Below are 22,269 nucleotides of genomic sequence, written 5' to 3' on the forward strand. Positions count from 1 at the left end.
GTAATCTAGAGTATAGACGCACCCAAACAAGGCGAAGATTCCCGTACCAAATACCCTAAGTGCCCATCAGATCAGATCCGCCTTAACCCTACTTTAGGATCGTGAAAGAATCTGAGAGTCGGGATCTGTAGATAGTACGGGATTGAGACTAGTTACCGACTGCCTGCGATTGAACCCTACGTCTAGACACACAATCTGAGTCGTCACCAGACAAGAATTGATGAAACCAGGTCTTCCTGCGTCTCGGTCTTGACCTTATAAAGTCGGTCACCTGAACACAATTGATTTATACCTACAGCATACCACCCTCAAATTGCTCTACATCACCTCTCCCCATTACATCTCACTTGGGATCGAATCCATCGACATCACAACCTTTTAAGTTCAACTGCCTCTCGAGCACTCGTCCACCATGGGAAGCATCATCAGCCTGATGAGGGCCTTCCTCGACCAATCTTACTGCATCCCCAACCCAACCTTCACCCTCAAAGACCTCCCCGACCAATCCGACAAAGTCCACATCGTCACCGGCGGCTACGGCGGCGTGGGCCTCGAGCTCGTCCAGCTCCTCGTCCAACGCAACGCCACCGTCTACATCGCCGGCCGCACCCAGTCCAAATACGACGCCGCCCTCCCATCCCTCCGCGCCGCCTTCCCCGCCTCTACCTCCCGCATCGAGTTCCTCCCCCTCGACCTCGCCGATCTCCCTTCCATCCCCGCCGCCGCCAACCGCTTCCTCGCCGCCGAATCCCGCCTCGACGTCCTCACCAACAACGCCGGGGTCATGGTGCCCCCACGTGGCAGCGTCACCGCCCAAGACTACGAGCTCCAAATGGGGACGAACTGCCTCGGCCCCTACCTTTTCACTCAATGCCTCCTCCCCCTCCTCCAACGCACCGCTGCTACCGCCCCCCGGCACTCCGTCCGTGTCACCTGGGCCGCCTCCATCGTCATCGAGCAAGCGCCGACGGGCGGGATCGCGTGGAACGCCGCGACGGGGGGCCCGACGGTGCTGGGCGGGCTAAACGGGGTGCGGCGGAACTACGCGCAGAGCAAGGCGGGGAACGTGATGCTGGCGACGGAGTTCGCGCGGCGGTATGGGAAGGACGGGATCGTGAGCGTGTCGTGGAACCCGGGGAACTTGGCGTCGGAGCTGATGCGCGATGTGCCGAGCGTGGCGCGGTGGCTGGCGAGGTGGGTGTTTTTGCATCCGGTGAGGTTGGGGGCGTTTACGGAGTTGTTTGCGGGGTGGAGTCCGGAGATTGGGGAAGGGAGGAATGGGGCGCATGTGATTCCGTGGGGGAGGCTGGGGGGGTATCGAGAGGATTTGGTGAGGGCGACGAGAGATGGGACGGCGGAGAGGTTTGTGGAGTGGTGTGAGAGGGAGACGAGCAAGTATGCGAAGGTGAAGCTATGATTGATACCCGGGTGTATTCTCTGTACGATTTTCGACTTGACTACGACTTCTCTCTACCAATGCCACGCATGGGCCATTCCATCTCGTTACATGGAAGCTTTGAGAACGGACCACGACTCATCCTGTCCCCCCAGATACCGCTTCTCCGCCGTCCTCCAGTTGATGATATTCCAAATGTTCTTCACATATGCCGCCTTCCCATTCTGATACTGCAGATAGTACGCATGCTCCCACATATCCACCCCCAACACCGGCACCTCCCCCTTCCCCACCACCGGATCCTGATCCTTCGTCGTCACGATCGCCAACCGCCCGCGCTCCCCCGTGTGGTTCTCCACCTTCACCAACCACCCCCACCCGCTCCCCTGGATCCCCAGCAACGCCGTCTCGAACGCCTCCTTAAACTGTGCCTCCCCGCCCCACGTCCGCTTGATCGCGTCCCCGAGCTTCGGCGCCGCGGCGAGCGTCGCGTCGGGGGATGAGGCGGGGCAGAGGTTCGCCCAGAAGAGGGAGTGGTTGATGTGCCCGCCGCCGTTGAATTTGATGGCTTGCTGGAGGGAGATCTGCGCGGGAACGTTGCCGGTGGAGAGCGCGGAGGTGTAGGACGACAGCGCGTTGTTCAGGTTGGTGACGTAGGTTTGGTGGTGCTTCGAATGGTGAAGCGTCATGATCTGCTCGGAGATATGCGGTTCCAGCGCCTGGGGCATATTAGCTTCGTTCATTTGCAATGGGAGGCACCCACGTTGTAGGCGTATGGCAACTTCGGCAGCGAATACTGATGAGCCATGTTGGGCAGAACGGGTGCCGGTATCACGGTTTCTGTCAAGGTTGTGGGAGTGGGTGATAACAAGTACCTCGCGAGCAAGGCAGTCAGTAGCAGAAGCGGAACGAAAGCGAAGCGTTTGAGCAAGTCTTGCACGTCGTTTCTCGATTCTTTCGAGTGTCGACGCGGCTCTGTACGTGTTTGTGTGTGGTGTTTGTTGGCCATTTTGCTGCCGGTTCCTGTTACGGTGATGTCCCGTGTGGACGATGGCGTGGATCTCTCCGGACCAACGTGGATGGAGTGCGGGATTCTGATGTCATCTACCAGTCATCATGCGCACATCTTCTATCATGATCCATCGTTCCGGCCATCATGGTGTTTGGGATGCTCTGTTCGGAAGTCGCGGAAGTCACATCTAGCTCAAACATGCTCAGGGGGGCAATGCAGGGAAGGAGCGGGATGATCCGCTGACCTAGACGGAGATCCTGTTGAACCTTGATGTCTGCTCAGCAACAAATCATGATACTGTACGTGCAACTTCTTAAGCCGAATTCCAATAGCTCCGGACTCCGGAGACGGTGGACTGGGCATCACCATAGAAATTGAGAATACGGCAGTGAAGTACACAATGCAGTACGGAGCTAGGCGATATATTGATATATCCACTGACTTCACTGAGCAGTGTAGGCGGGCCACACTTCCCGATCCTACCATCGCAATATCAGGATGAAACTTGCTCATACAGACCCATCATCCGACAATAGTAGGCCCACTAGGTCCTATCCATATGGTCACTTCCCATCGGAGCCGTCAATGCTTTTCTTCATGTGGAAGTCTTGAAGAGAGGTATATCGAGAGATCGTTTGCCTTGTCCATGTACTCTATATCAGTGTGCTCGGGTTTGCCATCCATAACGGTGATAGCTTCGTGTCATTATTCCTTTACTTCATGGACATGACTTACGGTCGATGATTCCCTTCTTCTATTTCTGATCCTCCTTTTTAATGAAGTATTCTTGCTGTCGCTTCGTACCATTTGGGCTGCTCTCGGATTATTCTGGTTACCTTCCCTTGAATTCCTGAACAGACATCTGAACCAGAACGGTTCCCCTTCATCTACAACATGTGCGGTCCATCCCGGCCTTCTCTCGGTGGTGCGATTGCAATCCTCCACCCTGCCCGTCATCTCGACGACTCCTTTCCTCAGTCCTCTCCTCTCCCACCCTCCCTCGAACAACCATTCCGCCTCCTCTTCCATCCCCCTCTAACGACTGGTCCCCCATCCCCTCGTCTTTGCCTCCACTTCTCCTCGCGTGATCCATTCATGAAAGACGCGTCGGACGCTGTCTGGCTTGTCATATAGTAAGAGGGTTCCCTGCCTTCCATCTTCGGGACTAATCCGGCTATAGCTCTGACGGTGATCTCGCCTCAAAACACCAACGGCCTCCGCTCTGGCGATTCCCCGTTTCCGCCTGCAATGGCATTGGAGAGCTGGACGGAGCGGAGGACATGCAGCTCGCCGTGGGGAGCCGAGGGGTTATCGGAAGACGGGTCGAGTTGCTGCAAGGGCGGAGGACGGTTGCCGAAGGTGTCGTAGGGTGGAACTGAAGTCAGTGATTTTGTCTTCGAGCCGATTTCCTCGGTCCTCATGGCGTCATGTAGTCGGTATGGTATCCATGGCACGGTAACGACGGTAAAGACCAACGGAAAAATTCGCAATTTGTTGTCGCTAAATGCACTATCAGAATACTTTTGAGCCCTATTCCAACACCCTGCTCGCTGAATACACCTGTTCCTGTCACTGTGTCAATTGAAATCAAATTTAACTGTCCTTTTCCATCTCCACTTCGAAACCAGGGCGCGGCTAAGGTCTATTTACACCCATCATGCCGTTTGATCCGAATCGACCCGATTCTCCTGCATGCTCTTCTTCGTCTGGAAGCCCATCTTCGCCTTGCTGGAGAGCGCCTCACGGACCGCCTTCTCTCCCCGAGCGTTCCACGCAGCGAAGCTAGAATTGCTGATTGGATACAGCACCTTGTTTTCAGGAACCTTCATCCATTCGTTGGGGGTCGGCATCTTGATGCTCATGATGGTGTCGATCTCCTCGCTCAGGACGTCGCAGAACTGATCGAGAGGCAGATCGTTAACGTCCCGTCCGAATGGATTCTCGATCTCGCGTCCGATAAGGGCAAGGCCGAGGATAATGTAGGCGGCGACGAGAGATCCGGGGATGGCGATCCAGTTGAGCGTCCCGACTAGCTGGAAGGGAAGGATTATGATGTAGAGCCAGGTGATCTGCGCGATGGCGATGGTATATGCCGTGGGGAGAGGGGTGTTCAAGACACGCTCACACCCGACCAGGACCTCGTTGAAGGTGGAAATTGAGTTGGCTTCAGTCTGTCAGGCCACATTCAAGAAGTCTTCCAAGATTACTTACCAGCATGGACCTGGAACATCGAGGTCCGCAACATCTCATCCCTCATGCTCGTCTCGATGTAGATCGACAGGTACGAGAGGATCTCCAGCGGTAGGTTTCCGAGCGGCTTCGTCGCCTTCTTCATCACCTTTCGAGGGTTGGACTCTGCGAATGACACCCCAAGGTACTGGCCGGTCGCCTTCAACAGGCCGTGTCGCTTCTCATTGCCACCATCGATGTCCGAGGCGTCTCGCGCAAAGGTATCGAGGTGATCAACCAGGCCGCATATGTCATCGTAGTGGATGAAAGGTTCGAACCGCAGACGATGTTTAAGGGCAATGCAAAATGCGACGATGAGGTTCAAGGCAGTGCTTCGACTGATCAGCAGCGGAACATTTACATCAAGGAATCACTTACACTTTCCCCAAGAGGTCCTCAGTATACGTCTCCTCGCGTTCATGGACATGGATCCAGATCGTCCTCGCCAGAGTCTGGGCCGTCTGAATGAGTTGACCCCAATATTTCCGGCCCTCGGCATACCTCTCGTACGCGGTCGAGCTGCGGAAGGACAGCGCCAAACCGACCACGAAACCCAGCACGGTCAGCAACACGTTCGAGATGCCGAGCGGCGTCACCAGCTCGCTGATCACTGTGATGGCAGTGGACCAGCATCCGACGACGATGAGGGGAAGGATCATCTCCGGTAGGATGCTGCCGTGAAGCCGCATGAATATCGGCCATTTCGAATGGCGGTCATACTCTTTCGGTCCGGCCTAGCACCAGTCAGAAAACGTCAACGATGGGAGAGTTCGTCGTACGAAATAATCCTCGATGTCGGTCGTGGACCGTCGTCGGAACCGCGGACGCCCATCTAGCTTTAAGGGAGACATGGGCGGTTCCTCGACCTCTTCACGTGGCTCGGTCGGCTTCTCTTGCAGGTCCAATGGCGGAGGGGCATGCGTTTCCTGCTGTCCGGCCATCGTGGACGCGCTGGACGGGAGGTCGGTATCGACCTTGATGTCCTCGACTGTCACCTTCTGGCGGGGTTGCTCTTCCATCGTGAAGCTCAAATCTCAACTACTTACCCGATGTCGCTAACAAAGGAAATGGGGATGGATCAGCGAGTGAAAATGTGATCAAAACTGGATCTCATCGGTTCTGGGCCATGCGACGGTTTTGAACGTGAATTGCGCATGGACCGACGTGACCAAAATAAACGAAAAACACCCCCTTTCTCCTGCGCGAGAAAGCTTGTTACCGACAAGTGCGAGTCCAGGATGGCATGTCAAACTCCAGCCAGTCCCCTCGAAAACGTCAATAATAATTATTGCCCACATGCCCTGGGCCCAAAGCATCCCCAGAGCGGCAGCGCCCCGAGCGACAAGCCGCTTTCCCAGGACTGGTGAAACCGACAAACTGTCAGCTGCGTTTCATGAGAATGGGCGAATCATGAAGATTAGCCCTGATTCCGCCCCTGAATTGAGAACCCATGGCATGGGGGATTGAAACAAGGGCACTCTGTAGCAGCCGCACAAAGCGGTGGCCCTGATGACTGATGGGTTCAATTCGGAGGTGGTGGTCGACACTCGACAATTCCGTCGACATGGCTCCTGGAACCTGATTACTGGCATCGGTCATTCAATTTCATTGAACGCGTTTTACCAGCTAATTACTACTAGTAGTAGACCGGATTTCCGCCATTGTTGCTACTTCATCACCGGAGGAGTTGAAGGACATCAGAATCAGGGACGGAATCGCTATAAAGGATCAACAGCGAGTCGCGTCGCGCCGAGGAGCCAACGCATCCAACCATTCCGCTTCAGGTTTTAGGCCCGGGTCTTCACGCGTTTTCGCTTTTTGCTCAACGGCTCAATGTCAGCATCCACGCCACTAGCTAGAGTCTAGACCATCAGCCCGATGGAAAAGGCTCTGTTTGGCCGTCGATGCGATTCAGGTAGTTGAACCTCTCATTCTCAAAATACCCATCAAGAGCCAACCAAAATACGACATCAACCATCTCGACATCAGCAGAGTGCTGATCATGAGACACGAAGACCATTACGATAATATTAATTACTTGCAGCTTGCTGACCGATCACCTCATATTGAGCCCTCGGAACCATTTGCCTGCTCCCTCTCCCTTGTTTCCCTTCTCCCGGAGTCTCTCAGCCTCACGCCTGGCCTGCGCCTTGAGGAGCATTCGCTCTATCAACGCCCTTTCTAGATTGTCCACCTCTGCCTGGCTGATCTGCCCTCGTCCTCCATCTCTCGCGGTATCCGCCTCATTGGGCACCCATCCCTCCGTCACGGGCGCAATCCCCACGCATCCAGCCAAGTTCATCGACTTGCGCAGCAGCCAATTCCCATGAACCAGTCCGGTCCTCCAGTTTTCCGGCAGCGCGGCATACCCAAACCAGGCTCCCAGCAACGCTCCCGCGATGCAGGCGTTCGTATCCGCGTCGCCGCCGTGCATGACGAGGGAGGAAATGATGGCTTCGAACCCGTTTCCACCAGATCGGGCGTCCTCGGGAGCGGAATTAGTCGTAAGTTCGCCGCGCATGGCAAATCGTAATGATAGGATGGCCGATCCAAGCGCCTTATACACGTACCCCATCTTCTGCGAATCATCCAGCTCGAGAGCGGTGAACGAGTCTGCGTGGGTATGCCGGTCAAACTCCTCGCGGAGCCACCAACTCGACGCCTCTGCATGACGCTTGGCCTCACCCTCGACCTGGACTGTCGGGTCTTTTCGAGGATCGTTGAGCGTTTCCCTCTCGTCGACCCACCTCCAGGCCCGATGGAGCGCGGCGTCGATATCCTGCTCGACGAGCACTTCCCCGCGCACAATCCCCCTGACCAAGGCAACGAGGACGCAGCACGAGACGACGCATCGTGGGTCGACGTGCGTCGTCCTTCCGATGTCCGTTGCCGTTTCGAAAGCCTCGTCTTCGCTCTTTCCAACGCACATGATGCCTACGGGGTGAGTCCGCATGAGTGAGCCATTGGCGGCGGGTTTCCGATCCTTTGGTGCGATCTTCCACTGCCGTAGTGCGACCGCATAGAGCTTGTCGGACGAACCGAACTCGGGATCAAGGGCGACTCGTCCAACGGTCTGCCCGATCCCTAGTGGCAACCGATCTAATGCACGTAGCCCTTGCCGAACCCATATTTTGAGCCTCTGGGCGAACTCAAAGGGTACGAAGGTTGGGTCTCCTTTGCAGTCTAGGAAGGCCAGGAGGATGAGCAGTGCTTGATCGGTGTCGTCTGTCCATGAACCCTAATGTCGTCCATCAGTCGGTGACATCATGTCGTGCTAGTACGTGGACCTACTAATTCGAACTTATCTGATAGGGTCAGCAAACATAGGGAGAGACATGGAAAACAAGTTTCATACCACGATGGCTATCCTCTCGAAACGGCGTAGGTGGATGTAGAGAGAATCTCCCATCTGGATACGACCGATCACATTCTGTCGCCGGAAGGAACTCGGTATATAAACCAACCACGTCGCCTAAAGCAGATCCAATGATGGTGCCATTGCATTTGTCAATGGCAGTGCTACGGACAAAGGGGTGGAGAAATATGAAGTCCATCTGCGCGACTCAATTTCAGAACTCAACAGACACGATTAAACAAAGCCGGAACGCATTACAGTTCGCCGACATAAATTGAACGAAACAAAATATTACAGGACCTCATTTACGAGGCCAAGCTGGCACTTGTAGAAATGTCGCTGCCTGGTGCTCACCAGAGGAGCTCTTAATTACACAGTACAGAGTTGTGGTTGATTCAAGGATAAATACGAGGTCGATGTCGTGTCAAGAGCCCAAGCTGAGCCCTCGCTCGCGTTCAATGCCCTGGAGAACAATTTTATTGCGGCCTCTTCAAATCCCCCAAGTCGACGAGCAGTCCCATCTTGCAGCTCCCGATATGAATAAGTACCTATACTTTTAAAGGTTCCTTTCCAAAATATCCGATATCATGTATTTTTTTAATATAAATCCCTATTTATTGTACTAAAGGTAAGGTTCTTTTGAGATACTTGATACGGGCTGTTTCGCTCATGGTAACTTTCAGACAATCACAAGGTTCCTTGTACTCGTAAATGTATTCTGCAGCCTTGAGCTGGATGGCTGCCTCCTCATGATCTCAAAGAACCGGACAGGGCTCTGAAGATTGACTCATACCGGTTCGAGATGCGGACCAAAAGGGTTGGAAATCGAAATCTTACCAACCGATAAGTAACTACTGTCCGCACTTTTCTATTTCTGATGAAGGAGTCGAACACCTTCAGCATATTACGGGATAGAGCCACCTGGTTTCATACATTCTTCGCAGAAAACTTCATCACAAAAAACGGTAGCTAAGATCTCGCATCTCATCAACGGGTGGAATTACTTGCTTTGTTACCTTCCAGGCACCGACCATAAAGCCTACGTCACTCCAAGAACGGGTTAGACCAGCTTTGACGTATACGTATTACAATCCACCTCGAGCTCTGAACAGATTGCAACCAAAATGTCTGAAATGGAACCGAAACCCCAGGCAACCTTCCCATTCAAAAGGCACCCTTCCACCTCCCCATTCATCCTGACTGTGCGGGACTTCTTAGCCGAGCGTCCCAACGCAGGATACAAATTAATCGGCACCGACGCCCTCGTCTTCGACCGCTCGACCCCTGATCCCCGAATCCTCCTCGTGCAACGCGCCGGGCACGACAGCATGCCGAACCGATGGGAAGCCCCCGGCGGCGGGTGCGATGCGGAAGACGAGAGCATCCTGCACGGGGTGGCGCGGGAACTGTGGGAGGAAACGGGGCTCCGGGCTACGGAGATCGGGCCGGTGGTGGGCGAACCCAATGTGTTTACCAGCCGGTCGGGTAAGGAGATCGGCAAGTTTCACTTCATGGTGCAGGTGGAAAAGGGGGAAGGGCCGTTGGAGGTGAAGTTGGACCCGGAGGAGCATCAGCAGTGGGTGTGGGCGAGCGAGGAGGAGGTAAAGGCGAAGAAGGTGGGAGGTATAGAGCTGGAGTTCACGACGGAGAACATGGAGAATATGGTGCTAGAGTCATTTAAACAAGTCTGAAGAAGAAGACGGATGCTTCCATACGTACATTTACGCCTCTCGAAACTTAGCGCCGAGGCGTTAGGGCATACATATATAATGACCTCTAGACTCCAGTCTCGTTTATAGCTCCTACTGTGTTGAAAAATGTGAGCTCTGAGTGAAAGTTGTGAGCGAAGGTAAGTTTCAAAGGTCCCTCAATTACCACTTTCTCCGTTGCTAGCGGTATGGAAACAGCCGCTCAAAGAGAGGTCCTTACCCGCTCGATAGTCCACCAGCCATTGAAGAGCTCGCGCTGGTGTTAGTCGGTTAGGTTGAGGAGCTTCACAAAAGGCACTGAATTTAGCTGCTCGCTCTGTGTATCTTCCGGTCCCGAGGTACTCCTCAGGGGTTATATAAAACAAGAACGGGAGGTAGACTCGTATCTGATTAGGCACATAAGTGAGTACGCCACTGATGGATCCGACCCGGACTCCACGTCCTGTTGCCATTTCCGTCACGATGTAGCCCCGGCAGATCTAGTCGAGATTTTTCGGTCACTGCTCGTGAAGTGCCGACTTTCTAGGAGCTAAAATGCCTCCTGTCTCCGAATCCCCAGGTTCTAGGATTCCTCCATCGCATGTACTTTTCGCCACCTTCCTCTTTGTCTCGACTGAGGAAATCGTTCGGGAAGCCTTTGGTGTTGCCGGTGGGGATTGCATGGCCAACTGGAAACGGCTGAGAAACTATCCGTCGCTTATAATTGTTGTAACAATAGCGGCTTGGACTCTCGACACTCAAAATCCATTGGATCGGCTTCAGAGTTTTCTTCCTGGGGTTTCACAAGATGCTGTCCGCCACATTCCAAAACGGATCGAACCAAGGCAATATTGCCCAGGTAAATCGTACCCGCTTAAATTCGAATTCAGCACTAGGCTTACTGCCTAAAGCCCGCTGGGAAGGATGAAGGATACAAAGGTAGTATTAATCTGACTGGAGAAGATCGTCATAGTTGGGAGGCATAACGCATTGACGATCCCGCGAACGAGCAGTCTCACAGAAGGGGTGTGAGACCAATTCCATTCTCGGTCGTGCGTTATATATCCGTTGGAAGAGTTGTAGGCAACGAATAGTCGAATACACAGGCACGTACATCATTGTTGTGCCTCCGTCCCACTCGAAAATCCTATGTATTAGGAGAGTATTAGCACCTTCTGACTAAACTAGTCAGGTTATGCAGGGTGGTTGATGATGATTGTCTGATTTAATGATATGCCACTCAAAACGGAACCCATCAGGTTCTGACGACATCCATAAGTATATTCAACATGTAAGGTAAGAAAACAGGAAAACTCCGGGGTGGAATCAAGTGATGCTCCCTCACCATAGACGTCCACCTCCACCTGACGTAAATTAAGACTCGCAATTATCGACTTATTCAGAAAGGGCATGTAAAACGACCCTTCTACATTTAGAGGCAAACGTGATGATAATTGAAAGAACGACTACGAGGTTTTGACCCCCTGGGGGAATACTTGAGGACCATCAATTGTGTCTACCTCGAGGTGGTATAGACAATAATTAGTGAGAACAAGTGCTGGATGTGGTAGTAATAGCTGCCACCGTTCAGCAGATGCATGTTGCGATGCATGGTGTTGTTTTCGTGATTGGGTAATGGATATGATTCCATTTTGGCGACGGATCGAATAACTGTACCATTTGATACGTGACTGGATTATAACTGAACGTCGACATGAAACTGGGTTGACGAATATCTATATTAGAACAATTTCTTAATCCCTACGTTGGAAAATACATGATCCAGTCTATTCACTTATAGGAAAGTTGAGTCCTGAAAAGCCTAATACACCATGATTGATCTTGAGGATGTATGTAAGAGGATTAAATTACTACAGAAAAATGAGCTGGAGATTTGGAGTTGTGGACTGACGTCAGGTGGTCTCAAGGGGCAACGGTGGCTGGCACCAGCCTGGGTCTCTGAGGCTGCAGGAAATGCCCGTGTATGGCAAGGGGGGTGGCTGGGCGCCACTCCAGCTGTGTCTGTCACTGCACCTCCAAATCTTCCTATCACCAACCTCTCCTCAACAAAGCTTCTCTTGTCTATTGAGGGCTCCAATACGGAATATATGGATCTGGTAAGCATTCGGATAGTAGAGGGTAGTACGCATTATCTACCCCAACATCCCGCCTTCCTTATTGTTCCTAGGAAATGGACGGCTGGGCGTTATCATCCACAAGTATCAGTATAATATCCATACCCGTACAGTGGCTCGTTCTCGTCGCACAATTTACTCTTGTTCCAGTTTTTTCAAGTCATTAATACCTGTGTAATTGCAGTCGGTTCTATGCTTGGAGCTCGTATTGTACAAAGCATCACTCAATCTGTCTCAAATTATCCTTGCCTGGAGTTTCCTGTCTCTTATAGAAGTCGAGCGTACATTGTCGAAAATGCAGCGAAGAAACCTCATCTTTCTTGCGCTATCAGCGCTCTGCCGCGCCCAAGTCTTCTAGTACGTCCCCACGTCCCTCTCCTATCCAGTAGTATGCCATCTTACTGAAACCTCCCATAGCAACAAGACGTCCGGCGCATTCGTCTGCACCAAGGCCAACGCCAACTTCTGCGCCGGCGACAGCCTCCAAACAGATGTCATATTCCGCTGCAACGCCTCCGCCCTGGCCATCCCCGACCTCTGTTCTAACAACCTCGCCGACGTGCCCGAGGTAGGCACGAAACCCGCCGCCCTCTGCTACCAGGGCGACCCCACCTCGGGAACCGCGACATGCGAGTACCACGGCATCGCCTATCCCGAGGACGGGAGCGACCCGTACTCGATCCCAGCAGGCGACGGCACAGCGCTTCCCCCTCCAACGAACAGCGCCCCTCCGCCGCCGGCCACGAACTCCACGGCGCCGCCGGCCGATTGCCCGACCACGGTCGTCCCTCCGCACAACTATACCCGCACGCCCTCGTTCACCTTGTCCTCGCCGATCGGGACGGGTACGGGAGGTCCCAGGCCGCCGTACGATGGAAATAACACGTCCAAGCCGGGTCCCCCGGGCACCACCATCACCCCCTCTTACCGTACGCCGGTGGGTCCATCAGGCACGACTGGCGGCACGCGCCCGCCGAGCTTTACAGGCGGAGCGACTTCGGTGCTGTGGTCAAATGCTGGAATGGGTGCGGTGGTGGGGTTAATCTTGGCGGCCGTTGGGTTATGATGGCCGGTGATTGCGAAATGTTTATGAGGAAGCGACTCTAATGATATATATGTAATACGACCTCCTAGATGGTTACGTGGGATGTTGGGACGAGGAATACACGGTAATCTTAATGTAATGAATGGGTAGCCGGTACATAGGGTGGGCGCGGGATTGGATCAATGGCGTGGAAAAGGTCAGCTATGAGCGGATTGAATTTGATACATTTTATTGCATTATCGGCAGCAGCATTCCGAAACATGGAAAAGGTTTTTCACTGCTTGCTGAATGACATATGTAGTAATCCGTGTATGTGCAGGACCATCTGAGGCGCCTTGAATGCCAACTTACGCCAATCCCAAGCACCCCTTCATAGCCCGACCATAGGCGCCCGTCGTTCCAACCGAAATCATTCCCAATTTCATCTCCATGGGTAACGCAACGATGCTCATACTCTGATCGTGGTGGAGAATCCAAATATCCGAACCTGGGTCTCAAAATCCCTCGTCGAACCGACCAGAACGTAGGAAGGAGTAGCTTGACCAGCTGGATCGAGGGCAGGAACTCAAGTGCTTTGCACGAGCTCAACCGCACTCAGAATCCATCCGGAAAGCACACTCGTATTCCAACTCCGAAGTCCGGCTTCAATGCGTTCAATCTCTCCCGAGCCACCCCACTCACGGATTCTGATGAAAACTCCACCCCCCCTCCTTCACCAACTTCTCCCTCGCCTCCCGATCCTTCCTCCGCTCCTCCTCCGTTAGCCGATCGTTCCCGCTCCAATTCGCGCTGCTCGTGCGGTCGCGGAACCGTTTGTGCCGATCTTTGTTCTTGAAGATCTCCTCCATCTGCAGCGGCGCGATCGGCCCGAAGATCTGCTCCGGGTCCACCAGCTGCTGCTGTTGCAGTAGGGAGTTGAGCGCGGGCGAGTTCACCCAGGATGGGGCGACAAATTCGTTCTCGGAGTCCTCGTCTTCGCTGTCGGTGGCGATCTCGGGGAGTGCGATGGATTCTCCGGGCGGGAGAGCCGGGGAGGATTTGCTGGTGGTCGCGACTGCGGTGGAGGCGGCCGGTCGACCAGGCGTCTTGAACTGCTGTGGGGCGTGCGATGGGTTGGAAGGCCCGGCAGGGGGATTTGGCGCATCGGCAAAGGGGATGCGTCCGCTTGCAAACTTGGCGTTATCAGGAATTTTCCCGTGCTGCAGATTATGCTGTGCCGTAACCGCCGATTTGAACATGGACGGAGCATGTGCTGGAGCCTGAGTAGCGGGGACATATCCATGCGTGAATTTGCTTGGTTCCTGCTTATTGTTAGTGCGATTGAAACAATGGATGGATGGAGGAATGGGTCATTACCTTGCGAATGTTGGATTGGCGAATCGGTGGCGCCATGACCGACCGTCGGTTCTCAACGTCTTCGTCCTCAATGTCTTCGGTCTTTCGGCGCTTGGTATCGAGTTGCTGGAATGGCGGCCCTTGTCGTGGGACTGGTCGAGGAGCGGACTCATCCTCCGCATCTTGTTGATACAGACGCTTGGGAGGCTTCGCCGGGTTTACATGGGGAACGACGCCGCCGCCGGGCTTAGTGGACATTGGCCTTGGCCCCGTCAAATCGGATCGAGGATGGGGTGGATGACCATGAGATTTCTCTTGCTGCAAAGCGGACGCAAGATCATTGCCGGGCCGACTTGGGGGACGCATCGCATCCTTCCGCTGCTGTTCCTGGCGCCTTCGAGCCTCTTCGGCCTTTTTCTGTGCTGCTTGTCGTGCCTGTTGAGCGCGCTCGGCTTCCGCTGCTTTCCGCTGCTGCTCGAGTCGACGGTCCTCTTCGGCCTTGGCCTGGCGCCGTTGCTCCAGCTCCCGCTTCTGTTCCGCCTTTCGTTGTGCGGCCTTTTCGTCCTGCTCTTTCTTCTTCATTGCTGCTTCAAGTGCTCGGGGTCGGCCCTTGATGCTGCCAGTGGATGAGGCGGAGTGCAGAGACGGATTGCTCGCCTTGGTGGATATTCCCGGTTGCTTTGATGGTGGAGCAGGACCCAAGGAATCTTGCAATGATGCCGACAGTGCTGCCGTGCTCGGTTGGAGTTGGCCGATACGCTGCGAGGCAAGTTTGATCGAGACCGGCGCCGGTCGGGTCTTCAAATTCTCACGGCTGGGCTTAAATAATTTGCGTGGTTCCCGGGACTTTGATTGTGAGGTTGGGAGCAGACTCTTCGGGGGCGGAGGAGGTGGCATCTCATCCGCCACCTTGTTTCGTTCGGTGTCGGACCCGGCCTGACTCGTTGCTCCAGAGCGAATGCTGCTGGCCGCCTGTTTGGCCTTCGCTGTAGTCTTTGACTGCTGCATTTTCTGAGCGGTCGCTCTCTGGCTTTCCTTCTCCCGCGCCTTCTGGAGCCCCGCCTCCATCTTCCGATGTTCTTTGGCCTCCTTTTCCTTTCGCTTCTCCTCTCTCTCGCGTTCCGAAGAGCTCCGCAACCGACGCCCTTCATATTCACGGCTGGGACTCTTGGAGGACGGTCCCGACGCAATGGATTCGCCGAGGTTGGGATACAATGCATATGTCGGCTGAACATTGGGATTGGGACTGAGAGGGCCGTTCTCCATGATGGTTCGCTCTCGCCGCGGACTTGGCATTGGAGACAACGCTTCCATCTTGGCCTGTGCGCTGATTCCCGCGCTGCTTGCAAATATTCCTTTGGCAGACTTTAGCACAGAGTAAAGTTTGGCTTTGGATGCACTTAAGGGGCCGTCGCCGAACCGCTTACCAGTGGGAGACCCGGCCGGAGTGGTGGACTCGAGGCCGGCTCGCAGGTCAGGATTCGAGACGGAGAATGCTTTCTTGTGCGACGCTTCTAGCGCCATAGCCGGTCGAAGTGGCGACGGGACAGCCGACGAGGAAACCGATTTGCCATGCCCAAAAAGGAACCCTGGGCGAGAAGGAGATGTGGGATTGGTCGAGGCCTTGACAATAGGCATTTGGGTTGAAGGATGTTCCTCGTCCACCACAGTCTTGATCGTCTCCTGCGAGCGCGTCTTGAAGACCTGGGGTCGTTGCATCTCCTCAGCAAGGGGTTTATATTGCACCGGTGCGATCCAGTCATCTTCGTCATCTAAAGAATTGACCAGTTCACGCTCGGCTGCTACATCTTTGGGTGGGACTGGTGGTGGTGATGGCTCAGAATGAACCTTGTCCGAGTTCGATGAAATGTTGGGATACTGAGGCTGCGGATTGACCGTGATCGACTTGGACGCCCTTGGTTCCTTCGACTTCCCAAGCATGTTGATCTTGTCGGCGAGTCTCTGAGTGGAAGTTTTGTGATGCATTCGAGTCGTTTCCGACTCTTCACGAGGGAGAGACGGAGGCATGGTATCATCGTCCACGTCCATATGATCCGAGGTCGGTGCATTGGAGGTGCGTGCCAGTTGTGGACCGCCCAAACTCTTACCTCCAGTAAACCGTCCCAGTTGACTGCTCCTGCCATTGAAGGGGTTGGTTCCCGACGTCCTCCCGCCGATGCTCTTCATATGCGGCTCGCGACCCGGCAGCGCTGCGAAAGTCATGCTGCTTTTGCGAAGCAGCGGCTTCACAGGGCTTGAACCATCAGAGGGCGAGTGCGTACCATCGACGTCCATAGTTTCGTTTTCATCCCCAGTTCCCCCCATTTCAATATCCTGGTCTTCCGGAGCCGTTGCTGGCTCGGCTTGAGGACGGGGACTCGCGCGTGGAAGATTCTCTTTGTCGACAAATACATCATCGGATGCTGCTTTAATTGCGGCCTCCCTGGCGACCAAATCCTCTTTTGCAGACACAAACGAATCATCCGTTACGTCGCGATCTTGTATGTTTTGGGGTGTGTTCGTTAGTACGGGAGACTTAATGGCCGACTGTTGCGAGGTACACAATGTCGAGGATTGGCTCAGTGTTGCTGGTGGAGCCGGGTCGACGTGCATTTCATAATGCGAGGGCTCATGGTATCCTGAGTCGACATTTTCTTTGCCCGCGCCGATAGCTTTGTTTGGGCTCTTGCGTGCGGATGTGGGCGGTCGGTTCTCAATATCCTCCGCCACTTGGAATATAGGATTCTTTGTGGCCAATGATTTATGTAGCGGGCTAGGATTAGCTTGTGGATTCGGTGCAAATAGATCGCTGAGCGGCTGCAAGCAGTTAGATATCGCCCAAGCCAAGAGGTACGCAAACATACTGCTCTCTTTTCAAGCGCATTGCGCTTCCTCGCAGTACGAGGAGTCTTCCCTCGAAGTTTTCCTGGTGTCTTGAAAACATCGGTAACGTTTCTGTGGTTGAGATCAGTCTTGATGGAGCGTAAACAACATCGCGTTGAGCCTACATGTTCCTCCCCGAGAAGACATCGTTCATATGCTCATTCAACCACTCCAAATCATTTCGCACGGAGTAGCTGAACTCTTCCACTTCCTGGTCAATGAGTTCCTGAGCCTGCTCATTCTCGTTGAGCAGCCATTGGGCCGACCCGATCGAGGCTTTCGATCGTAGCATCGTCATTGTCAACAAAGCACGCGTCGCGCGGCGAGAGGTGTAAACAGAGAGTCGCAACAAAGAATTGCGGATGATTTATAGGGAGAGCATGATGATTTCAAGAGAGTCGATAACCAAAAGCCACTTGGATCAAAAAGCTAGAAGCAAGAAGCTGTTGTGAAGATGTGCACGAGGTGATGATGGTGCAAGATTACCGGCGAGGACGAGGGTGTTGTTTGGATGTGGTGCTCTACGTACCACAGATGGTGACAGGGGTACTCCTTAGTAAGCAATTTTAAGCTGTGCCACACTACTGCGCCATTGAACAAAACACGTGATGCTTAAGATTCGAAGGCCACAAGGCATCAAGACTCACAACTGCCAACCGAACCAATGAAATCCAGCCAATGGAGGTAGTCGGTTGACAGGCCAACCCCCCGAGGCCGGCAACGTAACGGCACCCGGACCGATTGACGGCAATCCTCGGGAATAGCGTGGGGATATTGAAATGCTCCTTTACTTTCATTCATGATCCTGGATTCCATTTGCATATCTACTATAGCTTTAACAAGAAGGTTTTATATATTCGCGGACTTAATTGGGCTTTTCACGGACCATCTCCTGTATCTTGTTCGGTTCTATAAAGCTTCGTTGCACGACTCTTGTATGGGTGCCGATATCCTTGATTCCTTTCAGCCATAAGCACAGAATGTCTTTCTCCTCGCGGACTCTTTTTTCCTTATCAAGATCGGGGACACGAATAGCCTCCAAGGCAACCCCGCAATGTATTGCACGTCAGGCACGTTGCTTTTCAGCGACGTCTCCGTCTCGGATCATGGAGCTGTCCGGCTTCTCCGAAGAGCAGCTGGCAGTCCGAGATGCCATCACTAAAATCTGCTCGGATTTTCCGGACGAGTACTGGGCCAAGCATGATGAATCGGGTGAGTACCCTCACGGTCTCCACGCAGCGCTGGCCCGAGACGGTTGGATCGGAATTGCATTGCCGGAAGAGCTGGGAGGCGCGGGACTCGGCATTTCGGAGGCGACGATGATGCTCCATACCATCTCGGAGAGCGGAGGTGGCATCGCTGGCGCGCAATCAATACACGCCAATGTCTACGCGACGCAACCGGTGGCTAAGTTTGCCTCCGCAGAGCAACGGCAACGATGGCTGCCGGAGTTGATTAGAGGGGAGAGGAGGGTATGCTTTGGCGTCACGGAGCCGAACACGGGGCTCGAGACGCTGAAGCTGCAAACGACGGCCAAGAAAGATGGGGATTCGTACAGTGTCACGGGGCAGAAGATTTGGATCTCGTCCGCGCAGGTAGCGACTAATATGATTCTGCTGGCGCGTACGACGCCGCTGGACCAGGTGAAAAAACCGTCGGAAGGACTGTCGTTGTTCTTCATTCCCCTCGATAAATCTCAACCGGGTCTTGAAATGACTAAAATCAAGAAGATGGGTGGTCGAGCGATCGATGCCAACCAAATCTTCTTCGACAACTATCGGATACCTGCCGATTCACTGATTGGTGAAGAAGGCCAAGGCTTCAAGATCGTATGTTCCCATCTTCAGCTAATTTTGGAACTTAAGTTAACACTGCGGCTGCTCAGGTTCTTCATGGCATGAATGCCGAACGTTGTCTCCTCGCCGGAGAAGCATTGGGACTCGGCTACGCCGCCCTTCAAAAGGCGGCCACCTACTCGCGCAACCGAGTGGTGTTTGGTCGACCGATTGGGCAGAATCAAAGTATTCAACATCCGTTGGCATCGGCATACATGCATCTGGAAGCCGCGAAACTGGCCACGTATCATGCTGCCAGATTGTACGACAGGAGCAAAGAAGACAAAAGCATCACGGCGAAAGCTGTCGGTGTTGCCGCAAACAGCGCGAAGTACTTGGCAGCCGAGGCAGCCTTCACGGCGTGTGAGAGGGCGGTGAGTGTTGCCCCAGCTTTACACTACAGGAGTCATACTGACGACGAATAGGTCATGACCCATGGAGGAATGGGTTATGCGCAAGAATTCCATGTCGAGAGATACCTGCGGGAATGCTTTGTTCCGAGAATTGCCCCCGTCAGCCGGGTAAGTGGTCAATACGGATCATAAGGAGACAAATCACTGACTTTCATTGTAGGAGATGATCATGAGTTTCGTGGCTGAAAAGGTGCTTGATCTCCCCCGCAGCTACTAATTGTCATCCCGTCGTGGCCAATCCAAACGCTCGTCGTCCATCAGGAGACACTGCTAGTCGAGATACCGTACCTCCTTAGAAATGACATTGCAAAGCTCAACTTTTACGCCCGCACCCGTCATTACGTGTATCCAAAGCCTCTGGTTATCGCTTAATCGATCGTTCTCGCTTTTGACTTCGACGAACATGACTTCCTTTCGGCCCATGCGCCACAGAAACAGGTCCGGCACTCCGCTTCCTCTCTGCGCGTACTCCTGGGCCATCACTTTGCATATCGTAGCCAAGGCCTCGCCATCGAAGCACACCGCGATTTCTAGCACGTCGTCAATATCAAAATTCCAATCCAATCCCACGACGCACGTCCGCTTCTCGTGGTGCTCATCGTACACGTTGCGAATCAGCCGTTCCGTGCCACCGTTCGCAATCTGCGCCAACCGCCCATTGATCTCGCTCATCCGCGCCGCATAAAACGCATCGGTGTGCAGGTCCAACGGGCATGTCTGAAAGGACGTTTGGAATACGTGAGGGACATACGCGAATAGGACATCGTAGAACAGATAGGCGAACAAGGTGCGGAGGATCCCACCTTCGGTGTGGAAGCCCTTCCATCCTTCCGAGCGATAGTGTGACAGACATAGGGACTCAACTCGGCAGAGACCGTCGTCCTCCAGGGGGTCAAGCCAGACGGTTGCGGACCCCCGCTTGCCTTCGTTATTTGGCCGGCTCGTCGACTTCTCCACACGGATCCCTGATATCGTGTTTTCGGTCGGCTTCGCGAGACGGACATGCGCAAAGTCATGCTGTGCTCGCTTCGCGATCTTGAGTTGGCGCTCCAGTTTCGTGATCCGCTTCTGTAGGTCGTAGTGGTGGACAATGTGAACGAGAGGGTCCTGTAACCCTTCTTCGCAAGTACGCAATGCAACTCGCGTCCAGTGCTTCTTCTGCGCCGCTTCGTTGCGGCCTTCGTCTGGCATCAGATTTCGCATGTAGTGCTCCTCGAGCAACGCCTTGCGCTGATACCAAGCGCCTCGCCGCGAGGCGTGGAACAACCGCTGCTGAAGCAGGTCAGACAGAACGGCGTGCTCTCGGAGGTGCTGCTTCTGCTTCCCAAGGACGTGCACCGCTTTGTGGATGATCCGGGTATACACCCACGCCGGCGAGAGGCGCCGCAGATACGCACCCTCACCGCTGTGAAATATGCTGTCCTCTTTCCGTTGCTCTTCCGCGAGCAACGTCTTCCATCGCGGATAGACCGCTTCGAAGGCATCTATGATATCCTGCAGAGCCTCCTCAGTCGGTCGTCCGTTGAATTCCAGAAGGTTATCGACGCGGAATTGCGCCCGAAGAGCGCTCTCGTATTCGATCAGCAACGCCCGGGAGTCGAATATGGAGGCGGACCGGGAAACAATGTAGTCCGGGAAATTGCGGCGCGAGATCCGGGAGAGAATGATGGCGGTCAGCGATTTCTCGGTCCATTCCGTAGACCGATAGAAGACCAGATGTACCCGTTCAAACAACTTTAGAACTGGAAGGCTCAGCCGGATGCATGGACCGGTTTCTTTAAGGATCTTGTCAAGGAAATGCGCGTCGAGGTTCATATCATTCTCAACCTTGGGCGTATTACTACCGCTTCTCGACTCCGTCGTTTCTTCCGTATTGGATCTCTTCACCCACCCGAGACCAGCCTGTTTTCGACTGGTCTTGCGAAGTGCCTGCAACAATTCGGTTTTGTTCTTGCCCTGAACTTTTGCCTCTTTCGCAAACACTTTCAGCTCATCCAGCTTCAGTAACGAAGAAGCCTCTTCGAGCGTCTTTATCTCCTGTTCTGATCGGCCGGCAAAAGTAAAGCTGCAGCCTAGTGTCATCCCTTCAGGTAACTCAAGTCCGTTGGGATGTGACTGCTCTTCGTTTTCTACGGTCGGGAGATCTCTCACGGTTTGTAAAGTCTCAAGCGCGGACTCCAGATCCGAAATATCGCTGAAATACCCGAGGCTCGATACTCGATGCCATGCCGACGTTTTTCGGAGGAAGAGCCTGACATAGAGGTACTGTGCCTCATAACTTAAGCTTCTCCAGATATAAAATATCGCGCGTTCTGCCTCGTTGAACAAATGGCTTTCTTCCTCTAGGACCGTTTCAAGTGCAAGATTGAAGGCATCAACGTATATTGAGCTCTGTCCAATGATCCACTTCCGTTCTTTCAATCGTCCTTCCAGTGCCTTTCGGCCCTCTTGTGACGACCGGTATGATTCGTACTCGTCAATCGCCTGTTCATCCGTCTCTATAGGAGGAAGAGCGCTTTCCAGGTCGGTCGGCTGTCGTTCGTCGTCAGGATGCTTCCCCTCGGTCTCAATATCCGAAGTAGTCTCGTCCTGGCGCTCTTCAACTTCAGGGTGCACAAGCTGGCATACACCATTTCCAGGCTTCTCGATCTCGATGTAGGCATCCAAAGTCCGTCTCTTCTTCGTCGGTGGCTCGGATTCTCCATTGGCAGTTCCCCCGACTTCATTGCTATGGCCTAGCATACGGTTGTGGGAGGACAAAGAATGCTCTTCGAGGGGCATATGAAGTGTGTCGAGTTAATCGTCCCATAAGTGCGGGATATATGACCACCTTCGGCAACGTGAGATGCACCGCACCTATGCACGACAGGAAAAACTCGATCGAAAGTTGCGTTTGGGATGACAAACGATCGTAGGCTGGTTACAACGCGACGGAAAGTTGTG

At 53.8% G+C, this 22,269-nt stretch overlaps 10 protein-coding genes across 10 annotated transcripts; 5 read left to right on the plus strand and 5 right to left on the minus strand.

Annotated features, from left to right (window-relative positions):
- Nucleotides 1-433: 433 nt before the first annotated feature.
- On the plus strand, nt 434-1,417 carry P152DRAFT_404898 (short-chain dehydrogenase; the record flags this gene model as incomplete). Its single annotated transcript, XM_033676789.1, has 1 exon — nt 434-1,417. One exon carries the CDS (start codon nt 434-436, stop codon nt 1,415-1,417), a length of 984 nt encoding a protein of 327 aa, XP_033530313.1.
- P152DRAFT_462247 (uncharacterized protein) lies at nt 1,067-2,570 on the minus strand. Its single transcript, XM_033680298.1, has 2 exons — nt 2,160-2,570; nt 1,067-2,115 (listed from the first exon to the last, which is right to left on the minus strand). Exons 1-2 carry the CDS (start codon nt 2,403-2,405, stop codon nt 1,504-1,506), a joined length of 858 nt encoding a protein of 285 aa, XP_033530314.1. The 5' UTR covers nt 2,406-2,570; the 3' UTR covers nt 1,067-1,503.
- Nucleotides 2,571-3,112: 542 nt separating this feature from the next.
- On the plus strand, nt 3,113-3,970 carry P152DRAFT_211120 (uncharacterized protein). The gene is made up of 3 exons (XM_033674417.1): nt 3,113-3,541; nt 3,589-3,788; nt 3,842-3,970. Exons 1-2 carry the CDS (start codon nt 3,303-3,305, stop codon nt 3,785-3,787), a joined length of 438 nt encoding a protein of 145 aa, XP_033530315.1. The 5' UTR covers nt 3,113-3,302; the 3' UTR covers nt 3,788; nt 3,842-3,970.
- A 93-nt stretch (nt 3,971-4,063) lies between these two features.
- P152DRAFT_404884 (UPF0187-domain-containing protein) lies at nt 4,064-5,488 on the minus strand (the record flags this gene model as incomplete). The annotated part of the gene is made up of 4 exons (XM_033676787.1): nt 4,064-4,572; nt 4,620-4,969; nt 5,016-5,371; nt 5,417-5,488. The coding sequence occupies 4 exons, from the start codon at nt 5,486-5,488 to the stop codon at nt 4,064-4,066; spliced, it is 1,287 nt and encodes a 428-aa protein (XP_033530316.1).
- Nucleotides 5,489-6,693: 1,205 nt separating this feature from the next.
- On the minus strand, nt 6,694-8,191 carry P152DRAFT_477084 (ADP-ribosylglycohydrolase; the record flags this gene model as incomplete). The annotated part of the gene is made up of 3 exons (XM_033681559.1): nt 6,694-7,875; nt 7,929-7,942; nt 7,993-8,191. 3 exons carry the CDS (start codon nt 8,189-8,191, stop codon nt 6,694-6,696), a joined length of 1,395 nt encoding a protein of 464 aa, XP_033530317.1.
- Nucleotides 8,192-9,125: 934 nt separating this feature from the next.
- On the plus strand, nt 9,126-9,683 carry P152DRAFT_404915 (uncharacterized protein; the record flags this gene model as incomplete). The annotated part of the gene is made up of 1 exon (XM_033676791.1): nt 9,126-9,683. One exon carries the CDS (start codon nt 9,126-9,128, stop codon nt 9,681-9,683), a length of 558 nt encoding a protein of 185 aa, XP_033530318.1.
- A 2,096-nt stretch (nt 9,684-11,779) lies between these two features.
- Nucleotides 11,780-13,059, plus strand: P152DRAFT_462251 (uncharacterized protein). Its single transcript, XM_033680299.1, has 2 exons — nt 11,780-12,172; nt 12,233-13,059. The coding sequence occupies exons 1-2, from the start codon at nt 12,111-12,113 to the stop codon at nt 12,879-12,881; spliced, it is 711 nt and encodes a 236-aa protein (XP_033530319.1). The 5' UTR covers nt 11,780-12,110; the 3' UTR covers nt 12,882-13,059.
- Nucleotides 13,060-17,550, minus strand: P152DRAFT_485238 (uncharacterized protein). Its single transcript, XM_033682036.1, has 4 exons — nt 17,204-17,550; nt 17,060-17,150; nt 14,217-17,012; nt 13,060-14,161 (listed from the first exon to the last, which is right to left on the minus strand). The coding sequence occupies exons 1-4, from the start codon at nt 17,374-17,376 to the stop codon at nt 13,538-13,540; spliced, it is 3,684 nt and encodes a 1,227-aa protein (XP_033530320.1). The 5' UTR covers nt 17,377-17,550; the 3' UTR covers nt 13,060-13,537.
- Nucleotides 17,551-17,882: 332 nt separating this feature from the next.
- On the plus strand, nt 17,883-19,883 carry P152DRAFT_462255 (acyl-CoA dehydrogenase NM domain-like protein). The gene is made up of 4 exons (XM_033680300.1): nt 17,883-18,907; nt 18,964-19,287; nt 19,339-19,434; nt 19,487-19,883. The coding sequence occupies exons 1-4, from the start codon at nt 18,185-18,187 to the stop codon at nt 19,541-19,543; spliced, it is 1,200 nt and encodes a 399-aa protein (XP_033530321.1). The 5' UTR covers nt 17,883-18,184; the 3' UTR covers nt 19,544-19,883.
- Nucleotides 19,524-22,253, minus strand: P152DRAFT_462256 (uncharacterized protein). The gene has a single exon (XM_033680301.1). It carries the CDS (start codon nt 22,105-22,107, stop codon nt 19,597-19,599), a length of 2,511 nt encoding a protein of 836 aa, XP_033530322.1. The 5' UTR covers nt 22,108-22,253; the 3' UTR covers nt 19,524-19,596.
- Between the last annotated feature and the right edge of the window lie 16 nt (nt 22,254-22,269).

The sequence above is a fragment of the Eremomyces bilateralis genome (genome assembly GCF_010015585.1).
Source record: "Eremomyces bilateralis CBS 781.70 unplaced genomic scaffold P152scaffold_32, whole genome shotgun sequence".
Lineage (NCBI taxonomy): Eukaryota > Fungi > Ascomycota > Dothideomycetes > Eremomycetales > Eremomycetaceae > Eremomyces > Eremomyces bilateralis.

What these genes read in the sequence shown, in the direction of transcription:
- P152DRAFT_462247 (XM_033680298.1), bottom strand. Translation starts at nt 2,405, where the DNA reads ATGGCCAACAAACACCACACACAAACACGTACAGAGCCGCGTCGACAC. An exon ending in AGTTGCCATACGCCTACAAC is followed by an intron (nt 2,116 to 2,159) that starts GTGGGTGCCTCC and finishes AATATGCCCCAG; the next exon opens with GCGCTGGAACCGCATATCTC.
- P152DRAFT_211120 (XM_033674417.1), top strand. Translation starts at nt 3,303, where the DNA reads ATGTGCGGTCCATCCCGGCCTTCTCTCGGTGGTGCGATTGCAATCCTC. An exon ending in GCTGTCTGGCTTGTCATATA is followed by an intron (nt 3,542 to 3,588) that starts GTAAGAGGGTTC and finishes ATCCGGCTATAG; the next exon opens with CTCTGACGGTGATCTCGCCT.
- P152DRAFT_462251 (XM_033680299.1), top strand. Translation starts at nt 12,111, where the DNA reads ATGCAGCGAAGAAACCTCATCTTTCTTGCGCTATCAGCGCTCTGCCGC. An exon ending in TGCCGCGCCCAAGTCTTCTA is followed by an intron (nt 12,173 to 12,232) that starts GTACGTCCCCAC and finishes AACCTCCCATAG; the next exon opens with CAACAAGACGTCCGGCGCAT.
- P152DRAFT_485238 (XM_033682036.1), bottom strand. Translation starts at nt 17,376, where the DNA reads ATGACGATGCTACGATCGAAAGCCTCGATCGGGTCGGCCCAATGGCTG. An exon ending in GTCTTCTCGGGGAGGAACAT is followed by an intron (nt 17,151 to 17,203) that starts GTAGGCTCAACG and finishes TCTCAACCACAG; the next exon opens with AAACGTTACCGATGTTTTCA. An exon ending in ATGCGCTTGAAAAGAGAGCA is followed by an intron (nt 17,013 to 17,059) that starts GTATGTTTGCGT and finishes AACTGCTTGCAG; the next exon opens with CCGCTCAGCGATCTATTTGC.
- P152DRAFT_462255 (XM_033680300.1), top strand. Translation starts at nt 18,185, where the DNA reads ATGGAGCTGTCCGGCTTCTCCGAAGAGCAGCTGGCAGTCCGAGATGCC. An exon ending in AAGGCCAAGGCTTCAAGATC is followed by an intron (nt 18,908 to 18,963) that starts GTATGTTCCCAT and finishes GCGGCTGCTCAG; the next exon opens with GTTCTTCATGGCATGAATGC. An exon ending in TCACGGCGTGTGAGAGGGCG is followed by an intron (nt 19,288 to 19,338) that starts GTGAGTGTTGCC and finishes GACGACGAATAG; the next exon opens with GTCATGACCCATGGAGGAAT.
- P152DRAFT_462256 (XM_033680301.1), bottom strand. Translation starts at nt 22,107, where the DNA reads ATGCCCCTCGAAGAGCATTCTTTGTCCTCCCACAACCGTATGCTAGGC.